General features: G+C 44.9%; 1 protein-coding gene across 2 annotated transcripts in view; it reads left to right on the forward strand.

The window, feature by feature from the left end:
• The window catches only part of PIFI (post-illumination chlorophyll fluorescence increase), a 57,925-nt gene extending 43,738 nt beyond the window's left edge, over window positions 1–14,187 (forward strand). Inside the window, exons 7-9 of one of the 2 annotated variants that reach the window (XM_087369702.1) lie at window positions 13,607–13,717; window positions 13,915–14,046; window positions 14,164–14,187. In XM_087369702.1, the coding sequence (XP_087225828.1) occupies window positions 13,607–13,717; window positions 13,915–14,031 (228 nt within the window). In that variant the 3' untranslated portion in view covers window positions 14,032–14,046; window positions 14,164–14,187. Of the gene's footprint in view, window positions 1–13,606; window positions 13,718–13,914; window positions 14,058–14,163 lie in introns of those variants that run through there. The other variant, XM_087369701.1, reaches the window with a different exon arrangement.
• Window positions 14,188–24,172: the final 9,985 nt, after the last annotated feature.

Raw genomic sequence — 24,172 nt, forward strand, 5'->3', positions numbered from 1 at the left:
GTTTCACAAGAGACAGAGTCATGTGTACTCCAAGATGTCCCGCACTAGTTCCGTCATGACATTTTCGAAGAATCTTGGATGGAAGATCCGGCACCTGTGGTACATACATTTTATCATTTCGGAATAGCAAGCCATTTCGAGTCATCTACTGGCCTCTCGTCGCTTGAATAGTAGGTGGCATAATCCGTGAGTCTTGGTTAGTCATAGAGCTTCCATTCCGGACCTTCTGCCAATAATGACTGAAATGACTATCAGTCGCGCAAAGCCCTCTCAAGGATAAAGCATTTACCACCTTAATTCGACTTAGGGCATCATCAACACTGTTCAAAGAACCTTTCCTTTACCGAATCTCAAAATCAAAATCCTCCATTAATTCTGCCCACCTAGCATTTCTACCTCTCAAATCATCCCCTTCACACACATATCAAATTGACTGATGATTAGTCAACACGACAAGTCAAGAACCATACAGGTAATGTCTCCAAACCTTGAGAGCATAGATGACTGCATAAAGTTCCTTTTCCAGGGTAGGCTAACGGTATTGAGTATCATCGAGCTTCTTACTCTCAAAAGCTATACGTCGGCCTTCTTGGAATAATGCTGCCCCAATAGAATAATCTCTCGCATCGGCCTCTAACACAAAAGGCCAGGTAGGATCTGGCAACGCTAGAATAGGCGTGCTCTTGATAGGTCTGTAGGTCTCGAAATTTTTGGAGATAGGTCTTGAAAGTGAGGGCCTGCTTGGTCATATCCAAGGCCTTGAACTTGGCAACGATATCATAATCATCTTCCTGTTTTAGAAACTTAGTTCTAAAAGCTTCTTCAAACTCTACCCAAGTGGATGGCTTAGGCTTCAATTCCTTCCACAAGAGAAGAGCCTTTCCTGCTAGGTATCCAATTGCTAACTGTATTCGCTTGTCCTACGGGTAGGGGTGAAAGTTGAAGTGGACTTGCCATTTGTGAAGCCAAGTATCAGCGACTTCTTTCTTTCGATCCTTCTGTTCCCCTGAGAGTCGAGCTTGGGTTATATTTGGGCCAAGAACCGAAGCCATCGTGTCCATGTGGTCAGAGTCTAAAGTTTGGTCTGCATAGCCACGATTGGCTGGAAGAACTGTTCATGGTTCGAGTTCAGGAGTGCAAACTTTTCAGCCAATCCCGTGACGAATTGGTTTAAAGCCTCCTTGGTAACTAGATCCTCATAGAAATCATAGTTGTCCCCATCAACATCCCGTGTAGATATGGGGGAAGGCTGGTTGGAATTAATTAATTTTTGATCTGCCTTAGGGAGATTACTTGCATCAGCCATGGAAAAACAACAAGAGAAATACCCAACAAAATAGGGCTGTAAACACAAGACCTGTTACAAATTACGATTTGAGAAGGGGGGCTCTAGCGCACCAGCTGGTCGCAAACTGACAGAGCAGACTGATCAAACCAGGTGTATGCTGCCCAAGCGATGACTGGCTGGTCAAAACCCTCACAAATCAGCTGAGCCACAAGCCTTGCTGATGGAACAGCCTATAGCTGTCCCGAATCTTGTAGCCGGGAAACGGAAAGGAGCCCGAACATCCAAGCAGAAGAAAACAAAGGAGAGAGGATGGCGGGATAGGAGTGGGCAGGATGTAGAGAGGAAATCAGAAGCCTGGACTCAAGGCCTAGAGCCGCCTAGGAATCATCGAAACTAGAGATGAGTGCCAACGAACAAAGTGCACCCCAGTTAAAGAAGGATTCGTGGGGTTTTTGTTCTAATGTCCTAATGCTTGAAAAAGTAGGACATCCAAATGTGGCTGCCGGCTTTTAGGGTTATCTTGGCAAAAAAGCAAGGTTGCTTTTCACCATCTCTCCTCAAGCTGATGGAGATTTCCCTATCCCTCAGGGTCGATGCCTGCATGCTAGTGCACCCCTGAGCTTTCCAGCCGAAAACTCAACCCTGAGCCTCTTCTCCCACTCAAAACGCATCCCCTACTAGGTAAAAACGGCTTCTAGACACTCGCAAAAGATGCATGCCATCACCTTCCTCTCCAACGAATTGACAAATCACCCATCCAAACAAGCACCAATCCAACCAGTGCACATCTTCTGACACATGGAGATCACTCCTTCCTACATACCGACGAAAACTGAGCAGTTCTTAGCCAAAGCATTACAAAAACGAAATTTGCACCTACCTGGAAGATCCAAGCAGAAATCTCATTCTCTCCCATAGAAAATCGCCATCTAGGAGTGGCTCTGATATCAACTGACATGTCAAGGATCGCTCATGGAAATACGGATTTGCACACAAGCACAAATAACCGATCATAGAACCACAAAGAGAGGCGCAGGCGTGCTCACCACCCAACCGTGATGCTCATAGGTCCAGGACCCGTAGAATCCGAGCATCCCCTGGGTTGCTGGCATGAACATCTACATCCAACTAGTCCACAACCTCCTGGCGTCCCATACCACGAGAAGGTGCCCGTAGGGCCTTAGGACTGCACTGGGATCCGGGCTATGCTAGAAAGCATGCACGCTCCAAGATCCAAACCAACAAGGAAAAGCTGGACTTGCTCTGACTTGCGTGAATGAAAATTGAACCCTTGGGTCCCTTATATAGGCTCTAGCCTAGTGCCGCTAGAAATAGCTGGAACCCTAACTTGTTCGTTGCCCTTGCAACCCAACTTGAGAATCGCCTGCCAAGCTAGTCCTGTGCGGCTAAGCACACGTCAGATATGATCCATGCACATGACAAGAAGGTAGCTAAGCATCTCTGATCCGGATAGGAAAGGAAGCAAGAGAGCAGTCTAGAGCTATCTCTGAAGAGACAGTAGTAGCGTCCTCGGATCTCATAATATATAGGGCATCTGAAGATAGAATGCTCCTTTGACTCGATCTTCCATGTGTAGGTGATTGATGGACTGGAGAGTGCTCCCCACTTCCATCGGGGTTGAGGGGGCATAGCAGTAGGAGCCTCCCCCTAGAGCGTTGCACAGCTTGATGGGGACAAATTACAATATCAAGTAACTCATACAAGCCTCTATGGGCTAAGGCAAAGGGCTCACTAAGACCCTGTTGAGTACTATACTAAGCTAAAGCAAAAAAACTTAAAGCTCAAAGCTAATATTCAATCTTAGAGTCAAAACACATAGCCAGGTGCCATGGTGGCTGTCATATGAGCTGTGAAAATATATTGTGTTGTGTCTGCCAAGTCGTCTCCGGCTCTGTGTGTGTGTGTGTGAGAGAGAGAGAGAGAGAGAGAGAGAGAGAGAGAGAGAGAGAGAGAGATCAGTTGAGGAAGAAGTTTGCTTTTGTCTCCGTTCTCGGAGTATCCTATCGCAATGTCTAAGCACCTCATGAATGAAACCAACCAAACATTGCTGGTCTAGGTAGGAGAGGAAACGGGCCAAAACCCCATAACTATCTCTGAAGAGGCAGTAGAAATGCCCTCGGATCTCATAGTAAACAGGACACCTGAAGATGAAATGCTCCTTTGTCTCAATCTCTTGCATGTCACACAATGTGCGTATGCGCCTCTCCTTGGGTAACCGCTCTGCGCTGTCGTTCTCGATACGAAGTCTGTGTGAAGAGACCCGAAACTGCCCCAAGAGAGATCCTTAGCGAGTGAGGTAGGTGAATCTGCATGTATCCTGGTGGATCAATGAGAGAGAGAGAGAGAGAGAGAGAGAGAGAGAGAGAGAGAGAGAGAGAGATTTTATTAGAGTCTTCGGAAGACCGTTGGGTCTATGAGACTGAATGAAAACCTGATACAAATCATAGTAAGGGTGGAGCTACTGAAACGAGCATCATCACCCGTGCTGAATCCTAAGTCTGATCATACATAATCAAATACACCTGGATGTAATAATGAAAAGAAAAAGACTGGAGCGGAGCGGAATCCTCCGTATGTCATGTCGCCCTGGCTGGTGCATAGCCGGTGATGGGACGCTGGCGCCCGTCAAGGGGTGCCGTGCGTCTCGGTCTCCTGGACGAGGCTCGAGGCAACAAGACCAGAGCCACTGTGACTCCCGTGGGACGTATCTTGGATCTAAACAATGACGAGAGGTCCCCCAAAGTGATTTGTGTGTCCCCTCGATGTCTCGTGTGTCATGTTGCGGTCATCGGGTCGGGGTCTTTGTCATGCTTGCGGCTAGAGACTGGACGATCAATGTCACTCGATGGGAAGAACTCTGTGATCCCGCTCTGAGAGGTGTCTGATGATGTGGCCAAGCCCGTCGCCTGAGTAAGTACTCTTTGTGTCGGACCCCCTCGTGAATGAAGGCCGCGAGGCATCTCTGATCTGGGTAGGCGAGGAATTTGGAAAGGAGCTTGGAGCCGTCTCTGAAGAGGCAGTGGTAGTGACCTCGGATCTCGTAGTACATTGGGCACCTTAAAATAAAATGCTCCTCCGACTCAACCTCCTGACAGTCGCACAATATGCATAAGTGATGCTCCCTAGGAATCCCCTCTGCTCTGCCGCTCTCTATGCGGAGGCGGTGTGATGATACCCGAAACTGTCCGATGGAGATCCGCACTGAGTGAGGCATATGAAGCTCAGTGTACCCCGGTGGTGTGATGAATCCCTCCTCGGAAATATGAAGACAGTAATCTCTGTAGAAACTTAGCTTCACTGAAAGCTCCCTCGGCTCCAACCAGGTCCTAAAGGTGTGTAGCTGCAGGAGATCCTCTCAAATGACCTGGTTGGTGTGTGGCCCGATCGGGATGGTGGATGGGAGTACCGGAGGGGCATCTAAACTATACTGAAAAGGAGGTATCCTTTCGATGTGAAACCCTAGTCTCACAAACCATCTGTGAGTCCGTGCATACCAGCATCGCTCGTCTCCCTCTACTGCCAACCTGATGGAGGAATCGAGAGCCAACCATGGCAACCTTTGTCTCCCTGATGTGCAGTCCCCATATGATTTAACACGGTGTAGATATGTGATGGTCTGAAAGGCTGCATCTAGCTGGAGTGGAGAAGCACCAAACTCGGCCTGAATAATGTGATGTGGTACAGACGATTTCCCCCGGATCATCCGTGAGAGCATGAGGATCTGCAGGCGCTCTAGCCGTGTCCACTCTATCTTTGATATGTTAGGCCCCCAACAAGGGCTGCCATACATACCGGCTGGTCGGACCAAGGAGTCGAAGAGAAGAGCCTTGGTCCGAGGGTCCTGGAAGTGGGAGTGGAAGCATTGTCTCTCTAGCTGAGCCAGTGAGGTGTATCCCCTACTCAGTCGGGCCTGCATTGTTGGTCTCATCGTGAAGATCGGGCCGGAGAAGATGACCCCCAAGTAAGTGTATGAGGATATGATCTCAACTGGTGACCCACCGAAAGTGAACTGCTTCCGTTGCTTGTTTGCTCGAGAGGTGTTAAAGATCATGACCTTGTCGGGTCACAGGCTCCGGGTCATGGTCATGTCGAGGTCTCGTCTCATAGGGGTCCATGTGATCTAGCTGAAAGAACTCCGTGATAGAGCTCTGAGAGGGATCAGCCGAGGAAGAAGTCTGCTTCTATCTCCGTGCTCAAAGTATCCTCTCACGGTGTCTAAGTGCCTCATGAATGAAACCTGCCAGACACCGCTAGTCGGGGTAGGAGAGGAAACAGGCCAAAATCCCATAACTATCCCTAAAGAGGCAGTGGAAACGCCCACGGATCTCATAGTACATAGGACACCTGAAGATGAAATGCTCCTCTGTCTCAACTTCCCGCATGTCACACACTGTGCATATGCGCCTCTCCCCGGGTAGTCGCTCTGCTCTCCGCTCTCGTTGCGAAGTCTATGTGAAGAGACCCGGAACTGCCCAAGAGATATTAACGTCTGCGAGAGGCCTTGCGGGCCTATGAGACAAAGTGCGAACCCAAGAAGTACCTCATACAAGCCACTGAGGGCTGAAGCAAAGGGTTCACTAAGACCCTTGCTGAGAACTTAAAGACTGAAAAACTGAAAAACTGAAAGCAAAAGCTAACATGCTAACATGCTCATCTAGTGAGCAAAGCAAGACACTAGAGTAGCAAAGTGATAAGCGTGTCAGGCGCTCAGGGCTAGCACTCCTAGTACGTGCTCAGGTTCCATATATCTAGGTAACCTGATGGCACTCTGATGAGATGTGAGAAGCTCTCGTATCTATGTTTGTCAAGCTGTCTTGCGAGGTGGGGGAGGGTGTGGTCTCCTTGATCTCTGGATCCGGTGGGCTACTTCAAGCGTGATGCCTCATCTCTGGCGGTCACCTCTGAGAAGGGAGGAGATAGGCCGGACCTCGATCGTGCGTACTCTGGGCTCTCTCTGTGTCGTACGTGAAGAGTGTCACTCGTCTAACCGCATCTTGGTGGGCAGTCTTGCTATTGACCCATGATGCTCTCATCTCATCAAGCTCCTCTCCCTCAGCTACAGTGTTAGCTGACTCCGATGCATAGAAGTCTGTGAAAAAAGTCTGTGATTTGTCGATGGTGACCTGTGGCATCAGTCCATGTTGCTCTCTGGTTTGTCGCGTTAGTGTGTCTCTCTATCGGCGCATCTCAAGCAGGAAAAGCCCACCACAAACATGATCATGAAAATGTATCAATCGTGTGAGTGGACCAAAGCCATGCCCCTCCTGAAAGAGATAGTGATATTGTCCTCGGATCTCATGGTAGACCGGATAGACACATAGAAAATGCTCCTCCATCTCGATCTCCCCCATCTGGCATAGTGTGAAAGTCCTCTACTCTCTGGGTATGCTTGCAGCTCTCCCTGTCTCAATCCGCAGCTGATGTGATGAGACTCGTATCTGACCAATGGTGATCCTCAGTGCATGTGAAACTCTCCTATCCTCAAGATATTGAGGTCTGATGACAAGACCATGCTCTGAGACCCTCAGGAAGTGATCATGGTAGAACTGGAGCTTGGTGGAGAGATCCTCTCCTCCCCAAGCCCTAGATGTGTGGAGCTGGAGGAGGTTCAACCGTATGATACGGTTGATCTCATCTCGTGGGATCATCTCGGGTGGTGCGTCCAGGTTGTATCGAAAGGAGGGAAGTGTGTCCATCTGATGCCGTGACTACCAAGACATGTGGATATCCATGCGTACCATTTTGTATCAACACCACTCTCTGCTAGTTGCCTGGAGGATTCAAGTGCTAGCCTCGGTAGTCTCCCTTGGGGTAGGGTCCAAACTTTGTGGAGGAATGTCACTGTCTGGAAGATGGCATCAACCTGGAGAGGGGTCATGGCGAACTCTGCCTGTATAATCTGATGGGGGACTGAGGGCTTACTCCGAATCATCCTGGATCCCATGGTCATCTGCAAGTCTCAAATCTCTTCCACTTCGTCGCTGAAATATCACTCCCCCAAAAAGGTGATGCGTACATGGCAGTCGGTTTCACCAGTGTGTTGAAGAGCCAGCCCTTCCTCGGGTGGTCCTGGAAATGTGCTTGGAAGCATCTCCTCTCTAGTCGGGCCAGAGCACCCCGTCCTTGTGTGAGTCGTGCCGTACTCGCATGGGTCATCGTGAAACTTGGTCCAGTGAACACTACCCCCAAATATGTGTAGGACTGCACTATCTCCACAAGCTCGCAATAGTATGTGAAACTATGATGACGGGACGCTGCATGCGAGGTGTTGAAGACCATAACCTTGGTCTTCCCAAGGTTGACTGTCAAATCTCTCTCCTTGTAGAACACCTCGAGAGCCTCTAGATGTCTCTGCAGCCCTCCTGCTGAGGATGATATGAGGACTATGTCATCGGCATACAACAATATCTGCACCATTAGGTCAGCTAGGAGCGAACCCTCTCCGCCTAGTCGATCAACAAAAGAAGTGATCTCGTCAATATAGAGCCCAAAGAGAGTTGGTGATAGGGGACAGCCTTGCTTAACTCCGATGGTGCTCTCAATCCAATCTTTTAAGCCTCCTGGGGCACATATCGTCCCTCTGATAGACTCATATAGACTCATGACCTCCCAAATCATGATATCTTGGAGCCGTAACTCTTGTAGCCTCCTGATCAAGCGAGAGCGTGGGACAATGTCAAATGCCTTACGAAAATCTACGAAGCAAGTATAGACATGCTGACGCCTCGACTTCGCCTCCTCAATAATAGCCCTTAGGGTGAAAATGTGCTCCATGGTGGAGTGCTGTCTCCGAAATCCTGCCTGTCCAAGTGCTCGCTATCCATGACCCTCTCTGTGGATGGTGATCTCACTCTCTAGGACCGATCCATATATCTTAGCCAAGGTGTGGCCAATCATAAGAGTACGGTAATTCCCAATGTCCATGGGATCACCTGCCTTGTGTATCGATACTGTGGTGGTGGTGCTCCAGGTCGGTGGGAACCCATGGCATACGGCATGATTGAACAACTGTGCTAATATCAGGGTCAAGATCTGTTGCCCATGCGCAAAATGCTCAGTGCGTAGTCCCTCATGATCCGGTGATCGTCGGTTATGAAGCCGAAGAAGGGCAGCTCGTACATTCTGCCAAGTAAACAGATGACATGTGGTGGGTCTGGGCATAGAGGACATATCGACATGGGACATCATACAGAGAGCAAGCGTATGTGTGCCAGACTGCGGGATCTGTGATGGGAATGGGTGACATCCCTTCGGATAGGAGTCCCCATCCCGTGGTAGGATCTCCTCCGCGAAAAGAATTGATCACCTCATCCATCTTGCGCATGAGGAAAGCCTGCTTCTTACGCCGTATCACTCGGCGTGAGACCCGGTGTGCCTCTGGTGGAGTCAAATGTCCCAGTGCTATCTCACGTGTAAGGTGGGCTCTCATCTCTCTGCACTCATCATCAAACCATGGATTTTGGGGCATCTTCCCATTTGGAACACGTGCAGATCGTGTCGTGGGAAAGGATCTGGCGGCAACATCCTGTATCACCGATATAAGAGTGTTTGATGCATGCGCGAGGTCCATCCCATCGCCAAGTAGTACAGGAAGCTCAGAAGCCAGGTGGCTCACGTACACCGGGTCAAGAGCACGATCAAAATGGATCTGAACCCGAGTGGGTGGTGGGGGGGCCCTCCTCATGGCTGGCGTGGCGACCGATATATAGAAAGTGAGATATGAGTGGCCGGCTCCAAGTGGGGGGGGCGGCGCAATAAAATCATGTATCCGTGGGGCCAGTGCCAGTGGACCGAGCAGGTAGTCTATCATACTACTCCCCCCTTCATGTGGGAAACAGGTGAGTCCGCCAGATGATGGTCATCTTCGGAGACCGCTATATATGATCAAGTCATGTATAGCCCCTAGTTCGATTAAATGTCTCCCATATGCTTTCACTGGTGCATCTGCATTTGCATCTGCCGACTGTCTCATGATCCCCAACTTTGCTGCATCCAACTCCGGTACTATGAGGGAATCCTCATCGAAATCTAATAGGCCCACCTGTTTGTTCCCAGTACGTGTATTGAAGTCACCAAGGAGGAGAGCGTCCCCATGTCTGGAGAACTCCGTGATATCATAATGAATAGTCTCATATGGGCTGTGTCTGTCAATGGTGACTTTGCGGGCATAGGATGATGTGACTAGGGGAAAGTAACATACTGCAATGAAAGTCGGCTGTGTCTAGTAACTGGACCCGAATCCACATGTGTCGTGCATGCTCTTCCTTTCGTATCATAGTAAGGAGTGGCCTCAGATGTGATCTGAAAAGAACAGCCACACCTCCGGATCCTCGTACCCCACTATCCCTCCTCAATTCCTTCCTGTGGGCAGACTCCCACGTGTATCCTGTCACTGTGGGTAGCCCTCTCTCTTGGCTCTCATGTGTCTCGGTGTAGAAGATCACATCTCTGTTATGGTATGTCTCCAAGAACCCCCCTGGGTCGGACCATAGGGTGCCATTACAATTCCACACTGCCATCCTCAATTTGTTTTGCATACTTGCCCTGTCATTCAAACACCGTCATGTGCTGTCCCTTATGAGTACATGGGGCAGTGACGCAGCAAAAGTGCAGCAGCAGCAATGGCGAGGGGGGGCAGGAGTGCAGCAAGCAGCAATGGCGAGCTGGGGCAGGAGCGCAGCAATGGCGCAAGCAAGTGGAAGCGGGGAGGGGAGCAGGGCGACAGCAAGCGGGGGGTGTGCAAACAGCAGCGCGGGCATATACCACCCCCAAAGTTCTTATAGAGTAGATACATGGTACTAAGTAAGATAAATTGGCCTGTATTACATCAGTTTAAGATTGAGAGTCCTTGGGCTTGGATTTAAAGTCTGTAACAAGTGCTTTTCCATCTCTGTAGACAGCCCATTTTCCTTCTTTGCAAGCGTCCTTCAATTAGTTTAGTTCTGTGGACTTTAGAGTTTGGGGTGAGCTCCTCTGATATCCATACCTTGGTACCTCTCAACTTACCTATTGCATATGAATCTTGGTTCTTGCCTTCCTGTCATTGAGCACCACTTTAGCTTGTATCCCAATGAGCCACAATGGTTATGTCCTTTAAATCCCATTCAATCTGAGGGGTTGCCGCTATGATATTATCAATTTTTTCTTCCAGGCTGCCTTCATGCCAATCTTCAGGTAGTCCTCCAATGCGTAGACATCGAGCATTAGCAGCCCTTTTTATGCCTGCTCTTGTACCTGTACATATACTTCACTTTTGTTGATTTTATTGCCCATTGTTGCTGAGATTTCCTCTTTGATCGACTTGACTTGATTGGTAACCATGTCCTGGACTTTGGTTACCAACTGTGGTGCAGTTGGTGCTTCCTATGTATCTGTAGTACTTCTTGTATGATTTCTTGCTTGCCATTGTTCTCCATCTCCTTTACTTTCTTCCCGAGAGCTGCAACCATAAGTTTAATCTCCCTTACCTCCTGTTGTAGAAAGTATATCTGCTCTTGTGGGTTTGAGCTAATCCTCCGCTTGCAATGCAATGTGTATGGGCTGGGTGGTAGTTGATCTCTCAGCTCAGGTCTGTGTAGCCATAAGTGAAGAAGCAGTGGTACCTCCCTCAGATTGGGTTGGGTCTTTCCAGGCTTCTCAACTCCCATGGTCACTTGCTTTGGTAAGGTTCTCCCTTGGCTCCATGAAAATAGGGTAGTTTGACTACTCTTGGTATCTGCATCAATTTAATGAAGCACACTACTATAGCATCCATTAACCGCTAGCTTTTTGCATGCAAAAATAATCTCTAGACTAATCCTCATCTCTATGGGAGTCCCCACCAAGCAAACCAATGCGGAGGCACGCGCCAAGAGAGGGGAGCTCATTTCTCATTGTAATTTGGTTTCTCACATTTTGTAATCATCTTCCAGCTGCAGATCTGACCTCTCTGTAAATTTTTCATCTGTGAAATAAAGTAACTACGAGGGGGTCCCGTGTGCAGAGAGAGAGAGAGAGAGAGAGAGAGAGAGAGAGAGAGAGAGAAAGAAAGAAAGTTTATTAAAGGCTTCGGAAGACCGATGGGTCTATGAGACTGTGAAAATCCTGATACAACAAGCTGTGGTAGTGGAGCTACTAAACGAGAGAGAGAGAGAGAGAGGCTGAAACAAAGAAATGGTTGTTGGATTTTCTCACAGAAGATAAAGTCATCGTCAAATTGCATTTCATGGTTGTGTCTGCAATGGTCCCCAGAATTGCGGATACGTTGCACTCCACCTTGCGTGTGTTGCAAAGAGTGTATAGTCTCAAATCTCTATGATGTTATGTAGCTACCAAGCTTGCGGCCTACCTCGATTTGGAATCGGTGGGATGAAGTTCTGAGCTGCCCCATGGTACATGGGAAAGGTTGCTCTATAGGTATCTAGGTGCTTGGATGAACCTAGCCTTGCTCAGGTGTATGAAATGATCTGTGCAGAAGGCCATCTTGGTCGTGTGGTTGCAAGGGGACCATCCATGTCCTTTGGATGTATACTTGCTATAGATCATCCCATATTATCTGATGAATCTCTAGAGAATATTGGTATGGGGCCAGGTGACTGATAGACTTGCCCTGCAATTGAAACCATCTGGATGCTCCTGCATACCAGCACTGCTCATTTTCCACAGTTACGAGCTGCACCGATGATGAGAGGGCTCTCCATGGTAGTCTCCTTTGACCTGCATCCGTCTAACTGTCTATCTTGGTGTAGATATGTAATGGCGTCTGTGGAAAGGTATCCCTCTGAAAACTTTGCTAGGATGATGTCATGTGCCGGGTACATCACTTCCCCCGATCATGAACGTAGCCTCTCAAATCTACTCCACTTATCCTTCCAGGATTTACGACCCAGAAAGCACCTTCATATAAAGCTGCTGGTCGAACAAGAGATTTAAAAAGTAGTGACTTCATGTTCACATGCTCGAGATGTGCCTGGAAACAGTCTCTCTAGTCTCAACAAGGACGTATGTCCTCTGGTCTGTACAAGGACGTATGTCCTCTGGTTGGTCCTGCCGGTGCTGCCAGTTTCATGGTAAACTTGGGGCCTGTGTAAATGCACCCCAAGTATACATAAGACCTATCTATCTCCACTGGCTCCTCTGCAAGCGTGAAGTGCCCCCCCGGCGGAGCTGACTGTTGTAAGGGTTGAAGATTATTAATAACCTTGGTTTTACCCTGGTTGATCTTCATGTCATGGACTCACACAAAAACCCTGCAGAGCTGTGACTACCCCATGTGCTGTGTCTGAAATCAGCAGCACATCATCTGCATATAGCAAGGTGGGTCTGATTGACTCTGCTAGGATTGATCCTTGACCTGCAAGTGTGTCCTTAAAGGAGGTCAGCCCATATGGTCTATGCATGCACCAAACAACTAGTGAAGACTTCAGATGCTGCTTCTCTCGTCTTGATTCGATTGTACACATGCACATACGTTTTGTTAGAACAGCCATATACTATTGGGTTACTCCCAAATCTTCCATCATCCTCCATTTAAATATGGAGACCATTTCAAAAGACTTATAGGCCTTCTCCCTGTGTTAACTCTCTTTTGTGAGGATGCATGCGTCACCAAATGGTCTGTGGAAATGTACATTTTGCACAAACCAGCTTGCCTCTTGGCTGATTTTTGATGATCATAAGATTGGCTAAATATCCTCTTCATAGGTGTTGCAAACAGCTTGGCTAACCATGATGGTTGTGTCTTTGCCCAAGTAATCCTTGGTCTCTTTCCCTACGGGAGTGACCTGATTCAATTTTCCCATGTGGCTATGTGTGACTGAGTAAACTTGTCCCAGATCCATTGAGTCTCCTGCCCAATTTAGCATCTCTGTGTGAAACAGCTGCAAATGAAAGCGATAGATATCATCTAGGTAAAATGAGCATTTAGAATGTTATTAGTGACTGCGATGTTATTAGTGACTGCGGGTATTTCTTCACACCTTGCCCCTTTTTGCATGTACAAACATCTCTTAGGACTCAGGTCCATTGAGTCTCCTGCCCATTTTAGCATCTCTGTGTGAAATAGCTGCAAATGAAAGGGATAGATATCATCTAGAGGAAAAATGAGCATTTAGAATGTTATTAGTGACTGCGGGTATTTGTTCACACCTTGCCCTTTTTTGCATGTACAAACATCTCTTAGGACTCGACTCAGGTCTCCTATGTTACCATATAACTTTTAGCTTAGGGCTTGGAAAAATTATCAGATATGAAGAAAATTCTACGAAAGTCCCTACTGGCTTTGAGAGAGCATGAAACTAACAAGCTACATACTGGCAGGGTCTTGCAGATGAACTCTCTCGTGCGGGTGCGTGTGACAATGCTATCTACCCAGATGCAGCCTTTGTTCAGGATCGATGTGCATTTCCTGCTGGTCTAATCCATGAAGGGGTAAGATCATGATTGTAGAAATGCTTGCATCATAATGTACACTTCTGTGACAGCCAAAGTAAGTTATTTAAGAAGCTACTGCTTCAGAAAATAGAATCAAATAACGACTAAAATCAATGATTTTGTATAAACTGAGAATGTCTTAATATGGGCTAGCTAGTCAGGCCAATCCCCTGTTATGTTTTCTTCTGTGACAGGGTAATGTATGTGAGCTCGATATAGTGCCTGGATGTACTGATCCAGAGTCTCCCTTCTTCAACCCTTTAGCAAATGTCGATGATGGTTCTTGCCCTTATATCTCTGATGATGAGTGAGGCAGCTGGAATAAGGTCATTTTTCATTTTTGGACAGTCTGTGTATATATTTGTATTGTTATGCTTTCTCATCTTTCTGTTAGACATGCTCATTATTCATATTGAATGCTAATTAATATGTAATATTATCAGAGAAGTTTGAAACCAGGCTGAGAATCGTTCCTTTGGGTAATTTGGGATGCAGAAGGTTCTCTTTAATTGGTTTTAAATTTGTCAGATTCTTGCTCCAGTTTTGGCTATGTTGTGGATGGTTCCAACTGTTATTAGCAGACATATTCTGCTACAGAAAATTGCGGGTTGAAACAGCAGGTGAAACAATTACGGTCTTTTGTGAATGCAAATTGAATCTCACTGCATCCATCCATAATAGGGTCGAAGCTTTTTTGGATGATCAACAGAGTATAAATGTGAATATTATAAATGAGTGAGAGCACAGTACGAGTAATATAGACTTTAAGACAAGCTCATCAGGTTCCTGAGATTTGGGTTTGAAGGATAGTCATATCGCTTACTATGGAGGTCTATAAGAGTGGCATGCATTTAAAGGGGATGACTGCTAATGAAAATATACAAACAAATTCATTATGATCAATGAGAATAGGACTACATCTTAACCGCAGCAGCACATGCGTCATAAGGGAAGTAGATTAGACCACATTCTGGTAGCATGGGAGCAGGGTCATCTGGTAGACCACCACCTAAGATTGGGACTGTTGCCAATAAACCTATCGCCATCTAGCTCTGAGAGAGCCCTTGGTTTAGGGTTTACGGGGTCAAATCTCTACCAGTTTTATGATGATGTAGATGTAAATTGATTGTGAAAATGAAGGGATTCGGGATGGTCACAAAGGTCTGAAATTTTGCAAAGAAAAGAACATCATTTTGGATGTTTTGTCTTAGATCAGTAGTAATCTGTTTTGTAATGATCATTTATAGCTCAAATCAGGCAAGATCTTCTATTTATTGGAGATATGGTCAGAATAAATGGTCGATTAATTATTAAGATAATGTTATGAGGTGCATATGCCGAGATGCCTCTGAAATTGCAGTTCACTAGCTTAGATATGCTTCCATATACTTTTTTAAAAAAGCAATGTTGGGGTTTTCACCTTTCAAAAGGAAAATATTTCCAACAGAAATTGTTAAAGCTTATTAGCAGTTGTAGTAGGAGTTAGCCCAGTGCCTAATCTCCACTTCAAAGAAGACATTGAATTCCCTGTGGATTGGATTGGAGAAGGTGATGCTTTTCCCACGGTTGCAAAAGTATTTGAGCTTCTACTGATGGAAGAAGATAGAACTCTCTCTCCCAGTAGGAGTGTGACAGGTTGTTCGAAGCGCAAAGCTTCATGGACTAGGGTTATCTGATCAACCACCCATGCAAGAGTGCATTATGAAATCTAGAATTCAAAACAATATGTCACAGATTCAAGGCAAGTTTCTAGGCTAACAGATCCGGGAGTAATTGGGTAATTAGGTTAAATTCACGGGAGACTCTCTACATGCTTTTGGGACTATGCCACTGTAAGCCAAAAGCGAGGAACCCATAAACTAGGAAGATGTTTTGCATCAAGATTTGGAAGAACTCCTCAAGGGCAGCCAATAGCAAAGCACTGCAAGCAAGGTACCCACTCTTTGCGTATTTGATGCAAAAAATCGATGAAGGATTGGTATTGGTATGTGACTATGTCAGACTTAGAGCACCATACGACAAGCATATGCAGACAACTAACAAAAGAAATTGTGCCATCCTCTAGCAGCATGATTTTGTGTAAACAACCTAACTTCTAAACCAAATTGTTCCCTGACTATGCAAGGTTTGCATCTCTTTCCTTACTCAAAACTGTATGAAAGTAAAAAACCTCTATTTTAGGGAGCTTGAAAGCTACAACCTCCATTATTAGAAATCTAAACATCTCAATTCCAATGCCGAAGGGAGGTCTGACAATGACTAGGGCCCCTACCAAACCATATAGCAAAGATACGACCCCAAGAGGAGCCTTCCCAAGCAAAGCTAACATCCATACAATACTTAATGAAACTAGAAAGAGGGATAGAGAGAGAGAAAGAAAGAAAGATCTATTAAGGTATGCGAAGACCTCACGGGTCTCTATGAGACAAAGTAAAACCTTCAAAAGTGACTGACTACATCTGGAAAACCAAAGAGGATCAGGGGAGTGCACAAAGCTTGGCTCCTCCCGAATTATTATAGTTCATAACTACATTCTAATATTATCATAAGGGGCCTTTATAACATTAGTTGAAGACTTAGAGTCTTTGGGTTTAGATTTGAATGCTTGCCTATCTCGATAAACCTGGCAATTTGCTAGCTTTGTGTGGCTTGCTTTACTTTGGCAAGTTCACTATTTCTTTGTTTGAGCTAGGTCGGCATGAGCTCCTTGGATATCCAAATCTTTGTGCCTTTCAACTTATGTGTTTGTCTCAGGATCTTAACTCTTGTTTGTCCTCCCTATGAAGTAGACTTGTGCTTGAGTGCCAATTTGATAGATATTGCTTATATTGTTCTCGTCCCATTCAACTTGTGGTATTTCCTTATTAAGGCATACAATTATATGGTCTATGTCTTTCTCTTCATCATCATGAAGGCATCCATCTTTCAAACCCCCAACGTGTAAGATCATTCTATTATTTCTCCTAGATTCTTGTTCTTTTACTTCCTTGTAAAGATAAACTTTGTTCACTTTGTTGTTTACACTAGCAATCATCTCTTGTTTCATAGATTTCACTTGAGTAGTTACCATGGCTTGCACTCTAGAAACCAATTGCGGTGTTGGTGGAGATGCATTACATTTTTGTATTGCCTCATGGATGACTTCTTGCTTTCCATTACCCTCCATATCATGAACCTTGAGCTCTCGAACTTCAAGCTCTAGGTAATAGATGCACTCTTATGGATTGGAGATGGTCTTCATTGGGTGGTATGTCTTTGTGCTAGCAGTAGGGGCAAAAGCTGTGACAGTTGAGTAAGAGATCCTCCTAGTTGAGATCGAGGTCGAGGTCGAGGTCAAGGTAGCAAATGACTTCTTTGTAGGTTCCATGCTGGCTTGTATAAAATTGCCTACCCCAATGTTGATCCTAACCTCCAGGTTAGGCCAGGGGTTTAGCCCAACCTGGGATCAATGGACTGAGTTGAAATTGAACTGGGTCAAGAAATACTGAAACTCAAACTCAACTTGATCCAGACTGTTGGGTTGAGCCGAACTGAACCGAACTACTGTGAACTAAAAGATAAATTAGACTGTGGCGACTTGTAGAGGAACCTTAGGACCCAAAACCTTGGAGGAGGCTGTACGACGGCGAGACGGGTTGTGGTGGCGAGTTGGTGTTGTGGCAGCGAGACAAGTTGTGGAGTCGATGGTGTGATGGGGCTACCAAGTCGGTTGGGGTAGACGAAACTGGAAACTGGGCTGGGAGAGAGGGAGAGAGTGTTGGTTGGGAGAGAGAGAGAGAGAGAGAGAGAGAGAGAGAGAGAGATTATTATTGTCTTTGTAAGGAGTTTGTAAGACCGATGGGTCTATGAGATTGAGAGAAACCTGATACAATAAGTTGAAAGGGTAGGCCCATCTAAATACTACATAGTATTCATAACATCATCATCATCATTATGTCTGATAAGATATATTAGATACATGAATGCGGGTCCCAAAAAGGTGAGGGGTATCAAAGTGGGTTCGGTGGTGGGACGGGCTATACTGGCATGAAGCCAGTTATAGTTTATGGATGTGATCCGCGTCGTGGCCTCCTAGTGATGGCTCTGAGTCTAACAAGGGCCATGATAACCCTAGTCGATCTTGCCCTAGCCTTGAACATGGATGGGATGTCAATAAGCATGATCTATGCATTCGTCTTCTGTTGAGTGTGTCGTGTCATAGGCTTTGTATCTCTAACTTGTTGGCCACCCATGGTCTGATGGTCTGTGTGATCTAGTTGGAAGAACTCCATAATCGTACTCTCGAATGAGTTTGTTTGTGTGCCCTATCCCTGTCTTTGCAATGTGAGTAGATGCTCTCTATGCTAGAACCCTAGAATTTGTACATGATACACGGATGCCTAGCCATGTCACATAGTACAATAAAAAGGCTTAACATTGAAGATTGATGAAGCTTACAAAAAAAAGTTACTAGCACATCATATTGTGGAACATGTCATGGCATGAACTTACTTGAAAGTAGGTCCACAATGTTCATGATAAAAAACTATTAAAACATTCTTATCACAAATATATGTACAAAGAATCGTCATTACAATTATATGTAGAAAGAATGTCTTATATTTCAAAAATTTTCTTAGTACACTGAATTTCTATAGCTAGTAAATAGTATACTCATTGATAAAGTGGAGAGAGAGAGAGAGAGGAGTGCACACGATATAGCTACTTGAACACTACTTTGTATTGAACATAATTACATGAGAACCCCTTAGGGTTAGGGTTAGGGCTTGTCCCTAATGTCCTTAAGATATGATGCTATTTACACCATCCTCAACTCCTCTTACATTGCTTTGGGTAAGTAGAGGGTGCATGTACAAGGTCTTTTTGTGGATTTTGTTTGATGCATATTAAAGCATCCAAAACTGAAAAGAAAGCTGAAAAGAATCAGAGTAGTATGTGCATATGTGAGCATAGTGACTACATAGAGGAAGCATGTAGAATGAGTACAACTTACTAGATCCTATACATAATGTACATCTCCCCCTCTTTAGTTGTGGGTCATCCTTCACCTTTGGGAATAAAACCTAGAAGATAGATCGAAGGGAGGAGAAAGGAAATCCAAAAAGTAAGATGCTTGCTTGGATCAAAGACTGGTCGGTCAAAAGATGACTGTGTGAAGAACAATGTATTGTTGCATGCCGAACATGTCAAACCTAAACATGTCACGATTCATCGGGGGCTGTGCAATTGATCTGTAGAAGAGGCATTCGAATGTGAAGCTTGTCAGTGTAGCTATGAAGAAACAATCTGGGAGGTTGTGACATACAAGGGTGTCACCAACCCAAAAGAACTGACAACATTGTTGGAGATATGCTGCATTAGAGTAATCTCTATCATATGATCTAGGGTTGTAGAAGGACACATAATCGGTATGGACAGAGTGATACGGGGGTTGAAAAATTTGGCGTCAAAGGTGCAAGTGTAGAAAGTATAGTACTATGCTCTGCTGAAGAAGAGGCCCAAAAAATTGACAAGGCACGGTGGCCTAACAAACCGGTATGCTTAACTGTCATGAGATGAAGGTGATCTAATGTATGCATAGCTAAACATCCGTCAGCATGAGATGTGGCATCTGTCATAGTCTCATTAAGGAGCTGATAGCAAGACGGGCTAGAAGCCTAAAACACAACTAAGAATGCATAAGAAATCCCTGAGGCATACGAGGTGCTGAATGCTGATGTCGGGATAGATATGTAGTCATGGATCTAATCAATAATCTGCATCAAGTATGGACTACATACGATAGCCATAAGTGCATGCTAAAACAATGAGGTTCCCCAGGTTGTGCTACGGCTGAACCTGATGATGTCCATTGCACTGGGTCAGGACTGCACTAATGCTTAAATTTCCTCATGTTGAGGAATGATTTGTTGTTCGGAGGTGCTCATGATTGAATCCAAGCATGATGCAATGTAGCATGACTGAGCCGATGTTGGAATGTCCTAAAGGCTGATCTACTGATCTGAACTGCTCGTGGAAACCATGTCCAAAGATGTGATATGCTTCATAGCAGACGTGAAAGCATTAGTGATGGATGTTTGAATGGAATCGCATAAGGAGCTGAATGCACTGTGGCATATATCTCTGTGTGCTGCTAGAGACGTGAGTGTCTCCTACTGAGGACTTACTTGCTAATAATAAATGCATGATCATAACTGAGCTCTTGCTGTGTATCTGTATCTGGTGTGACAGTAGGTGGCATGCACACTGTATGAGAGCTGCCACTAGGGTCTTATGCTCAAGTTGCCACTAGGGGCTTACGCTAAACCTTGTAAATCTATGAACCAAGTCTTGTGATGGAAGAACGACTATGCGCCAAAGATCACTTTGTAGCATAATGGTTACAACTATGTGTAGGAAGTAGTCAAGAGGCTGCACAAGACTGATGGATATGTGTAGGAAACAATGCTAGAAAATAGTCAGTAAGTATGACTTGTACATGGGTGGCATGTGTGTCCCAAGATGAATGACAATCCTGAATCCAAGGAGGAGAACTTTGCCAACTGTCACACTGAAGTGCTAAACTACCGAATTTCAAGAGACTGAGCTGGTGTTAGATGTATGAATGTGTATATCGACGATAGATTTGGGGGGAGGATTGACGTCGGTAGGAACTAATTGGGTGATATGACAATGGCTTACTTGGTTTGGTGGAGTTTAATCTCCTCTATGGCTATGCTAGTCTACAACTAGACTACACATCAAAGTGTAAAATGTAGCGAATGAATTTCAACTTGATTCATTTTATGTGCTAGGTATGTTGCAATGGATCAAGAGGTGGTTCCAATGAAGAATATTTAATGTTTCTGACATGTTCATGAGGCAAAATGTAGATTTGAGGTGCTCACCATGTAGAGCATGGTCTTTTGGTCATATATGCTTTTACAGCTCCTCCAAATTCCACCTGGATCAAAAGTTATAACTCTTGGAAGAATTGCCGAACTTTGACCACAAGAGGGTCCAAGTGGATGGAGGGTGCATGTGCTGCTATGGCACTGTGGGTCACATGTAGGTTATAAGAAGTGTGCCTGTGTAGCAGTGTGTGCTTAGATTAGCAATGTTGATTGTGCATGATGATGTGGTAGGATGCTGAATGGATTTGCTGATGTGACCAACCTATGTGGTAGTGCTGATGTGGACTACCTAGCCTTGTGGTAACATGTGAACCAAACCTGGGTATGGGTGACTCGATTGCCACATGTCAAGGACGTGTGGAAATAAGGTAGAGAACTAGAATCTTTGAAGGTTCTTGTAGAATCTTGAAAAGATTTTAATTCTATTGTTACTGGAGGTCGTTGCTCAGTTGATTAGAGCTTTTGTGCATGTGTCGATGCCACCTGGGAGTCATGAAAGCTAGAATGGCTTGGTCGTGTTCGCCTTGCATGCCGGCTGGGTTGATGCAGCAGGTCGTTGGAGCTACTGTCTCATTGCTGTGGAGGGAGCTGTGCATTTGTTGAGTCTACTCGTTTGCACTGGAGAAGCTTGCTATGTGCCGAGTGTTGTAGACGCTTTTGCTAGAGCTAAGGTGAGTTGCATGCGTGTTGGGAGGTTGATTGGAGAAGCGCTTGGCGGTGGAGATTCTGTTAGTCGAATCGCCTATGTTTGTTAGGAGTCATAGAAGTAGTTTGTTGCTTAGAGTCATGGGCGGTCAACATTGAGAGCTTGATGTCCTGATTGGTCTAGAGCGTCGTTGTATGTTGTAGTTTAGATAGTTGTGGATGCTTCTTCTTTTGCTTGAAGTGTCGTGTTGTTGTAGCTTGTGGAGGTCATTGCTTCATAGATGCTGTTTATGGATTTAGATGTATGTGGGCTGAGTGTGTGCCATTTGTGCTTTGCTGGTGCGATAGGTCGCTATTAGATGGTCGGCTTGATCGAGTGTGAGCTCTTTGATGCTATAGTTGCCTTTGCTGTCTAAAGCTTCTCTAATGAAGAGATACGAGCTAAGAGCTCTCTCTTTCTTCTATGAAAAATAGGTCTTTCTCTGTCTCAATGAACTACCTCTCTCTCTTAGAACACCTTTCTATTTGTCTCTTAGACAAGAATCTCTCTCTCTCTCTCTCTCTCTCTCTCTCTCTCTCTCAATGAGACGATCTTGAAAAACTCTCAAGCGATGAAAGGAAACAAATCCTCACAAAGAATACTCACGAAAAGATGAACGAAAACTTCTTTCAAATGAACGAAAATTCTATCACAAAGAATGAAGCTCGCGGATCTCTCACTTGGAGATGGAGGGTGTCTCACATAAGGAGGGCTTGATGCCTTGACTAGAAGCAAGGGCTTGCGAGCACCTGGTGCTCTGATACCATGATAAAGTGGGGAGTGAGAGAGAGGGAGAGAGGGAGGAGTGCACATGATATAGCTACTTGTACACTATGCTGTACTGAACATAATCATGAGTATATACATGAGGATCCCTCAGGGTTAGGGTTAGGGTTTTCTCCTAATGCCCTTAAGGTATGGTGCAATTTACACCATTCTCAACAATCATGTGCTAGCTTTGGTGCAAGGTTCATCTCTTCAATGGGACACATAAACAAATGCTATCACAACCAAAGACCTTGAGCTCTTGCATTGTATCTTCAGGTATGAGCCTTTTCCAGTAGGTTTTCTCCATCATATTATCACCGATGTGTAACACAATGGACTTCATAAGCATGTCAACTTTTCTCTTGTAGTGCGAACCTGTAACACTGGTGCAAGCTAGTGTTTTCAAGCATGGTCTTGCTCATTCTTGAGAATAGGATTTGAAGGCTTGAGTTTTATAAAGGCCTTTCTACACTCCTCTGAAATATATTGAGTCATTTCTCAATCAATGATTCCAACTCGACATGCACCATTTGAAATAAAATCAAGCAAGATGTTTCCAGGGTGCAAACCTATATGGAACTATTGGGCCTAATACAAGCAGGTGATTCTAGCAACGAGAGCATGGACCAAATGGTGTAGATTAGCACAAACAAAGTTGATTCTTTGTACCACATCCCCTCGTGATTGCACACTCTAGATTCCCTTCTTCCTTTGCCCTCATCTCTACTGCTCGCTTCAATGAAGCATCATAAGTACTGGGTGAAGGACCTAGCAAAGAGTGCATGGATCAAATGGTGCAGATTAGCACGAACAAAGTTGATTCTTTGTACCATCTCTCCTCCTATGATTGTGCCAATTGGCAGCATGAGAGAAAAACTAAGAAAGGATTCCACTATTGAATAATGGTGTGATCATCCATATGGGCTTCTCTTGGATCACGGCAATAACTCAGACGAGGGCAGGGTGTGCTGTGTACATGGCCACCTCCCTTCATGCTTCCCATCTTCATAGTGCCCTTATATCTCTTGCTGGCATACACGTTATATTGTAATAGGCCAAGGAAACTATTAGATGGACTCGATGGATAGTCCCATACGTTCTAGGACAAGATAGCCTACAGGATGGACTTGATTGATAGTCTTTTATATTATAGATCCAATCTTTTCATTGACATGGATCTTTTATGTGACTAGCTTTCTCATCCAAATATTAACGCTAAGTTTTTCTCCCAAATCTTGGGCACTTGATGACACATACACATCATTATGACATATAAAAAGTGCCAGATGCAGTGAATGATTTAAGTTTAAAGTTATATTAAAAAAGTATAATAGAACAGTTACTTCTAACACACGATGACACATACACATGATTGTGACATATAAAACATGCATGAATGTATTGAGTGATTTAAGTTTAAAGTTATTAATGCAAAAGTACAATAGAACACGCATGCATGCATGGCATATGAAACATGCATGATTAAAAATGCATTTTATATAGAATGTATGCATGAAACCTGACAAAGAACTCATTTTATGCATGCAAATCGAAAAATTGACAAAACAATCTCCCTTTGGGAGTTTTCAGGCACTTGCACCTAAGGAGTAGTACTAGCTAGCCCTTGCCTTATGAGTGCAAGGACGAGGGACCACTCCCTAGGCTAGGCCTTGGGGCAGTAAGATAAGAGAGGAAAATTACCTCTCAGATCTAAAGCATGTAAAATGGCTCTGTGGGCTCTTTATATTGGCAAGGGGGTACTATTACTACTATTAATAGTACCGTTACCACTAGTAACAGTCTTGTTACCTTTTACCGGTGCTAATACTATTGTTATCAATGGTAATAGACCCGCAAATTTTTGATGATATCATTAGTGTATTATTGTCCAATTTGTCGCTAATTTACCATTGGGACTTAAGCACTTTCTTGGCGTTAGTGGTCCTTCTACTAGTGGTAAAAGTATATTTATTGATGGTAGATTTACCATGTATCAAAGGTATTATACATACGATTGATGGCAGATTTTCCAGCTTCTGGGTTTTTTATATTGGGACGATTTTTTTCATCATTGCAAGAAAATGATGTTCATGTACATAAATCATG

This window comes from Dipteris shenzhenensis, chromosome 31 (assembly GCF_047967505.1).
Source record: "Dipteris shenzhenensis isolate YYH24624 ecotype China chromosome 31, Dip_SZ_1.0, whole genome shotgun sequence".
In the NCBI taxonomy this organism is placed as follows: Eukaryota; Viridiplantae; Streptophyta; class Polypodiopsida; order Gleicheniales; family Dipteridaceae; genus Dipteris; species Dipteris shenzhenensis.